The sequence below is a fragment of the Aristolochia californica genome, unplaced genomic scaffold (assembly GCF_029961685.1).
Source record: "Aristolochia californica isolate CCGP_79_NKW_82.1479 unplaced genomic scaffold, dmAriCali1.0.hap1 SCAF_12, whole genome shotgun sequence".
In the NCBI taxonomy this organism is placed as follows: domain Eukaryota; kingdom Viridiplantae; phylum Streptophyta; class Magnoliopsida; order Piperales; family Aristolochiaceae; genus Aristolochia; species Aristolochia californica.
In genome coordinates, this window is record NW_027181793.1 from 16415461 (window position 1) to 16422198 (window position 6738).

Genomic DNA, 6738 nt, shown 5'->3' on the forward strand with positions numbered 1-6738 from the left:
AAGTATGTCTAAAAATTGATATAAGAATCTATTTAATAATAGGAAGCCAATTTGTATCTAAACACTAACCGGAACATTTTTTTAGTATGTTGTGTCTCCACTCAAACCCACTACCTTCTCTATCCTCCTTTCTCTTTTCCCCACCATAAATGGGTACTGAGGAGTATTTTATGTAATAAATAAGGTAAGAGTAGTGAGTAAAAAATTGTATTGTACTAAAGAATACAAATCTAGGTTGAACGTCCAAAAGGCTCAAAGTAACTAAAGGAAACTATTCCATAGAGACTGTAAATCTGTCCTCTCCTCACCAACTTCGTTTATTCTTATTGTCTGTTTAGCCCCATTGAGAATACACTTACAAGGTAAAGTTTTGTTTAAAGAATGTGCTCTGCATCATTCGTCCTCTTGTTTTCATTGTTGCCCGAAAATACTAAAAAAAACCATAAGAGGATTGATATTGGATACCAGGGGCAGGCATACCTACATTATATTCAGGCGTAAACATCTGATACATCGAGCATTTAACGGGATATTACAGTCATCAGATAACATATAACATGCAAGGCGTAACATATATTGAAAACATTACAAATATTACAACAGGGAGATCGAAGTTGAGTTCACCAAATACCCATTCTTGTTAGATACAGTATGGACACAGAATTACAGATCCATACTGTGCTCAGATATGGCTGACTGGTCAGTATTAGGGTACCTTCGATAGATCTTTGAGAGAAGGCTTGTAAGATTAAACAGAAATACAGAGACTATCATTCACAAGGCCTGAGGCACACAGCAGACCAACAGAACATCCACAATCCCTCCCCTCAGAGAAACAAATAAGAAAAAGAAACCCCATCATCCAAAACATACAAAACCCCACCGACCGAAAGTTATAAAAAAAGATCACTGGTGAGCATTCACACAGAAATCGACAGGAAGAAGCTTTAAAAAGACATTTTTCATACAGAGAAAACCACAGAAGTTGGCCCCAAGGAGATAAACTTAAGCTACTGCAAGTCCAGCCATATGAGGCCGTCTCTCTGATTCATTACTCTCAGTCATGATTTCAAGTGTCATTTTCCTCTTACTGCCGATTTTGGATGTTGGTGTTGCTGTTGATCCTACATAGTCTCTCAATTTTTGAATGTCTTCAAGAAGGAGAGGCTTCAGGATGAAATCTTCTGCTCCTATATCTCGGCACCTGCAGAGTAGACAACCCACGTCTTCACTAAGCATGGGCTTGTAAGCTGAAAGTTATCACATCCATGGAACTAACATAAACATTTGTTATCTTCATTATCTGTGATTTTGTGTGTTAAACAAGTACTTGTAGTTCATTGTTTAGCTCTCCCCAGATAATATAGTCATCGCAAGAAGATTTTGCAGGCACAGAACTGCGATATCGTCAAATGCAAACACTCATACAGCAATTCCTACCAAAAGCTTATTTTTTCTCTCTTATGTCTTAATGACTGTGAAACATCAATCCAGATTTCCTGGAGTATGCTCTTTGACCATTTGCAAATTAACAAAAAGAAAATATGTAGTCGAGAACAACAGTACCTGCTAATTTTCAGCGGATCATTTTCAGACGACATCAACACCACAGGAATGGATTGCAGTATTTTGTGTTCCTGTGATTTTACAAAAAATTTACTTAAGGTTCAATTAATAGACCGATGACGAATCAAGTAAGCACCATATCAAAAGACAGCATATTGAAGTTACACGTACTTTGACAGCTCTGAGAAGGTCATATCCATTCATTCCAGGCATGCAGTAGTCCGTCAGGATAATGTTGATTATGGAGTCCTGCAGAGCACACTTTAACTTATTTTAACAGGAAACATCTTGACAAAAAAAAAAGGGGAAATAGCTCTTTTTGTTTTTTTCTTATTCATATTATGCTTAAGATTTTCATACAACTTCTTCCTTCCCCATTTATCTGCTTTGTTTAGAAAATGTTGAGAATTACAAATTGCCAAACACGATAAGCGAAAACTAACTTCATAAAGCTGCATCTAAACTTCAACTTATGGATTCTAACAGACACAGTGAACAAGTATGCCGCAGTAGGTTGGTATTTTCCTTCTGCTGCACCACCAGGCCGAATCTATGAAGGGGCTAGATATATTGTGAGGAAGAATCTATAAAACTTGATGAACATCCTATCTCCATTTCCTGCAAGCTTTAAGATAATATCTGAACAACGAACGGTTGAGAAATTCGAGGCCCTTGTGTCATCAAATACAGTAAACTTTGAGTAACTCATCGGGTGCTAGGAGATAGAAAGATGATATTTAAGATAGGAAAGCTTCAAAATAACTCACATCAACACTAGGAAACTCAATCTTCTGTTCATCTTCATTCAAGCCAAGAACCTCCAGAGCCTTCTCCCCACTATCAGCAGTAGTAACTAAAATGAAATAAAATTTTATGAGGGTCTTCCAAACAAGTAAGTTCCACAGAAGATTTATTGTTCGCAGAACAATGAAGACATCAAATACATTGAGCACATCGAAATATTCAGAATTGGCCCGCTTGCAATAAAAGGGAACAGAAACCAAGAAAGAAACTCAAAGAGTTGGAAGAACGAAGCTAAACTTAACGAAACCATGCTCAAGAAATATCAAGAACAGGAAAATCATATATCCACAAACACCCAGAAAACGGCAATTCGTATAATGAGATCAATAAACAATCCAAAGCTCTGAATACTGAAACATGGCCATTGCAAATTCTACCAGCTCGAGCTAGAAACCATTTCATTAAAACACAGAAGTTACAGCTGAAGCAGTCAGAACAAGATCTCCATGACTCATAAAAATACCATGTCTCAACAAAGAACTCACCTGTTCAACTCAACATGACTGACTATTCACAAAACAATTTTATAAAAGTAAATACAGACACATGAAAACTAAGTGAGGATCCCCAAAAACAGATACTCCGCTCACCTTTGAAGACCCCAATTTTCAGTAAAAGCTTCTCAACAATTTTCCGATCAAGGACGCAATCATCCACCACCAAAACGTGAATCCTCGGCCCCTCTCCCATCTCCCTCCTCCTATTTCGAATTTGTCGTCCAGTACCACAAGTGCGGACCTCTTTAAAGCATAAAAACTAAAAATGGCACCTCCGTCTCCCACGCGCTGATCTGCCCCTGAGAATAAAATCCAAGCAGTGTCCTTTAAAGTTTAAGCTACAGAAAGGAAACGCTCGACGTTTAAGTCACTCCCGTGACAAAGGTGGCGAAAAGCGTTCTGGGTATAAGTGTCTCTGTTTGTTCTGACCGTAAATAACGGAATCCCTTTAAGATTTGCTTGTCGGGAATCTGGATTGACTTATAATCACGTCGTTTTGTTGCGTCCCATGTCGTGAGAATTTGCTGGCGTTTCGTAACGAAACGAGACGCCTAGGGTTGTTCATCTCCGGCCTAGGGTTGTTCATCTCCGGCCTGCCATTTCGACTTCGTCTTCCATCTTTACCGGGATCGACCGATCGAAAGCAACAGGACTTCGAAACAATGTATCAAGAGATGACAAGTGAGAATGGGGAAGCCAGTCCGATATAATATTCACCAAACCAGGAGACGCCATAAAGGAAAGACAAAGACGTATGAGTGAGTGGTCGGGACACAGGAATGAGGACGATGTGTTTTTCAGGCTCGCGACTCGGCCGATTTATATCGAAGGTAGAATGCCTCCTTTTGTGTTGTGACTCAAGCGAGTTAAATCGGAGGTAAATGATTGCTTTTGTCTCGAGTCCAAGACACGCCTTGGACTTTGGACTTGAGCAACCAGGGTGATCACATTGCTTTTTTCAGACTAAACATAGTGGGATCCGGATGCACTCCATTTACATTTTATGAGTATCCAAATATCTGAAATCTAAAAATTAGATAAAATATTCAAAAATCTGAAACAAAAAGTAACAAAATGGTAAAAATTTACAATATTACCACATATTTCTTCTATCTATTCATATGAAAAATACTAAACAAAAAAGTTACTACATAATATTATCAAATTTGATGAGATTTTTGCTAGATTTAAATTTAGTAGTTCTTGTTTGGATCAGGAATTGAGTTGGATATCGAATCAAATTTTCAATTAACTTATATTGCATCGGGATCTCAAACATTAGTCTGAAATTTCGGATTGAGATTCAGATCGGATTTGAATGATACATGGATCCATTTTTAGTCATACTATTTTTCCAATCCGAATGTTTATATTATTTTTATAATTTTCAAAAAAGGTATACATTATTTATAAAATAATTTCTTCCTTGGTATATGAAGCAAAGAATAAGGTTTGGCTATCAAACAAAATAACACTTATTTCATTCTCTTTTTAAAAAATGTGAAATAATTTTTTTAAAGTAAATTATCTTAAAATCGGCATATTTTTCATAAAATATATTATATATATAATAAGCAGTGAGCCATGATAGAAAAGGACTTTTAAGAGGAGGTACAATTGAGTAGTAGGGTTCAAAAATAGTCAGCGACAAGGTTTGGTTTCCAACCTTGTAGACTTCAAAATTAACTATTCATGCTATGTTCAAGATTACATCTAAAGTTTTCCAATCATGTAAAAGCTAAGTACAAATTTTCCCAAAGAAGTTGCCCACCCAGTCGAAGTATAGCCTCGTATGGTACTTGTAGGTAGGGGTGGCTTCGAACCGAGCCGGTTTGCAAGCGGCTCGGTTCCAGCTCGGTTCGATTCGTTATCTATCAAGCTCGAGCACCGAAATCGGCTCGTTTACCTTAACGAGTCGAGCTCGACCGAAGCCAGGTTCGGTTCGTCGGCTTGCGAGCCGGCTCGAAGTGAGTCGGATCGGTATCGGGACCGCGAGCGAGCAGGGGAGCGGGATCAAGAGCTAGGGGGGAAAATTTTTCCTCCCCTCGTCATCGCCGACCCCTCTTGTCGGTTGTTGTCGGCGTTGCAGCTGTTCACCGGCAGTCTCTACCGCCGTCGCAACTGCTCGCCGGCAGCCTCTGTGGCCATCCGTTCAATTTCTTCATCTCTTCGTCATCGCCTCTATTTCCGTCGTCGCCGCCTCTGTCGCAGTCGTCATCCCCAACGATAGGTCCTCCCCGACGTCATAACCCCTTTCCCTCCGCGTCGTCTCAACGGAAAACCAGAGCCTAAGTTCAGGGGAGAAATTAGGGTAGAAATAATCTCCCCTCCCTCGCGCGAAGATGATCTCGCACATGCGAGATCATAAAGTAAAAAAAAAAAAAAAAAACTTTTTCCTCTGGAAAAAATTAAAAATAAATTTTATAGAAATAAGTTTCTATAAACTATTAGTGTCTCATGTTTTTTTAAACATTTTTATAATTGAATTTTTTTATTAAAAATCATGTAATTTTCTAAGTAAGATTTTCATACCAAGATGGGGTAGAAAACTATATAGAAAATTTTTGAATAAGTACTTAACAGTTGATGTTGTAATACTTTTAGCATGAAGCAATTTTCATTGCAATTTTGTGTTTGATATTTTATTTAATTAAAAATTTATCGATAAGTATAATAATATATTAGATTGGTTATTAATTTTTATTTATTTCCCTAGAGGAGACAATAAAAGGTCCATTTAACTCTCCTAAGAAAATTTTAAAATATTTCTTGTAATTTTCTAATAAGTCACTAATAGTAATAAGATTTTATTTAAAGGTTTTTTTTGGAATATGTATCATAGGAAAAATATTTTTAGTTTTTCCCAAAATATAAGTTTTCATCTAGGGGCACTAAGGAGGCCATAATAAATTATGGCCAAATTCAAAAATTACAAAACAAGCTAGACAACAATTGGAGTAAAAAGTATTAATATTGGTGCATTTTAATCCATTATTGAAATTCAATCCTGAACCTCCCCTATCATTATATTTTTTAAAAATGTATGCATAATTTTATATATAATTTATTCAAAGCCACCCCTACGTGCGAGAAATAAACAAGGAAAAAAAAACTCTTTGTCCCTTTCTCATGGCTTTTAAAGAAATTGAAAAGATATTTTAGTAGAAATACGTTTCTAGAGACTATTAGTGGTTTTTTCAATAAATGTTGAAAAGACATTTTTAGTAGAAATATAGGGACCATTAGTGCCTCATTTTTTTAAAAATATTTTTCTAATTATAAATTCTTTTTAAAAAATCATATAATTTTCTAAGTAAGATTTTCTTGCCGAGATGGGTTAGAAAACCATATAGAAAAGTTTTGATTAAGTATTTGACATTTAATGATATAATAATTTGAGCATGAGGTAATTTTCATAGCAATTTTGTGTTTGACATTTTATGTGATTAAAAATTTATCGATAAGTATAATAATAAATTAGATTAATTATTAATTTTTATTTCTTTCTTTAGAAAAGGCAATAAGAGGTCCATTTAACTTTCCTAAGAAAAATTTAAAATATTTCTGGTAATTTTCTAGTAAGTCTGTAATAGTAATAGGATTTTATTTAAAGGATTTATAGTTTTTATTTGGGTGATTGTAAATTGATAGTGATTTTTCATTTAATTTTGTTGTGTTTGATTATTGTGTGGAGTTTATTTATAATCTTATGAAGTGTATGGAGTGTTTAGACTATTTTATGGAGTGTATAAACAATTTCATGGAGTGTTTATGGAATGTATAGACAATTTTATGGAGTGTTTATGAAGTGTTTATGCAGGTATTATGTATATTGATTATGCCCAATTTTAAGTAGAGGTCATGCCGAATT

General features: G+C 35.7%; 1 protein-coding gene across 2 annotated transcripts; it reads right to left on the minus strand.

Moving 5' to 3' along the window:
• Positions 1 to 546: 546 nt before the first annotated feature.
• Positions 547 to 3310, minus strand: LOC137946006 (two-component response regulator ORR3-like). Of its 2 annotated transcripts, none has more exons than XM_068792145.1 (5): positions 2961 to 3310; positions 2334 to 2419; positions 1738 to 1827; positions 1567 to 1637; positions 547 to 1204 (listed from the first exon to the last, which is right to left on the minus strand). In XM_068792145.1, exons 1-5 carry the CDS (start codon positions 3058 to 3060, stop codon positions 1006 to 1008), a joined length of 546 nt encoding a protein of 181 aa, XP_068648246.1. In that variant the 5' UTR covers positions 3061 to 3310; the 3' UTR covers positions 547 to 1005. The 2 variants fall into 2 exon arrangements, with proteins under 2 accessions (XP_068648246.1, XP_068648247.1); XM_068792146.1 differs by having other exon boundaries at positions 1738 to 1815; positions 2961 to 3306.
• Between the last annotated feature and the right edge of the window lie 3428 nt (positions 3311 to 6738).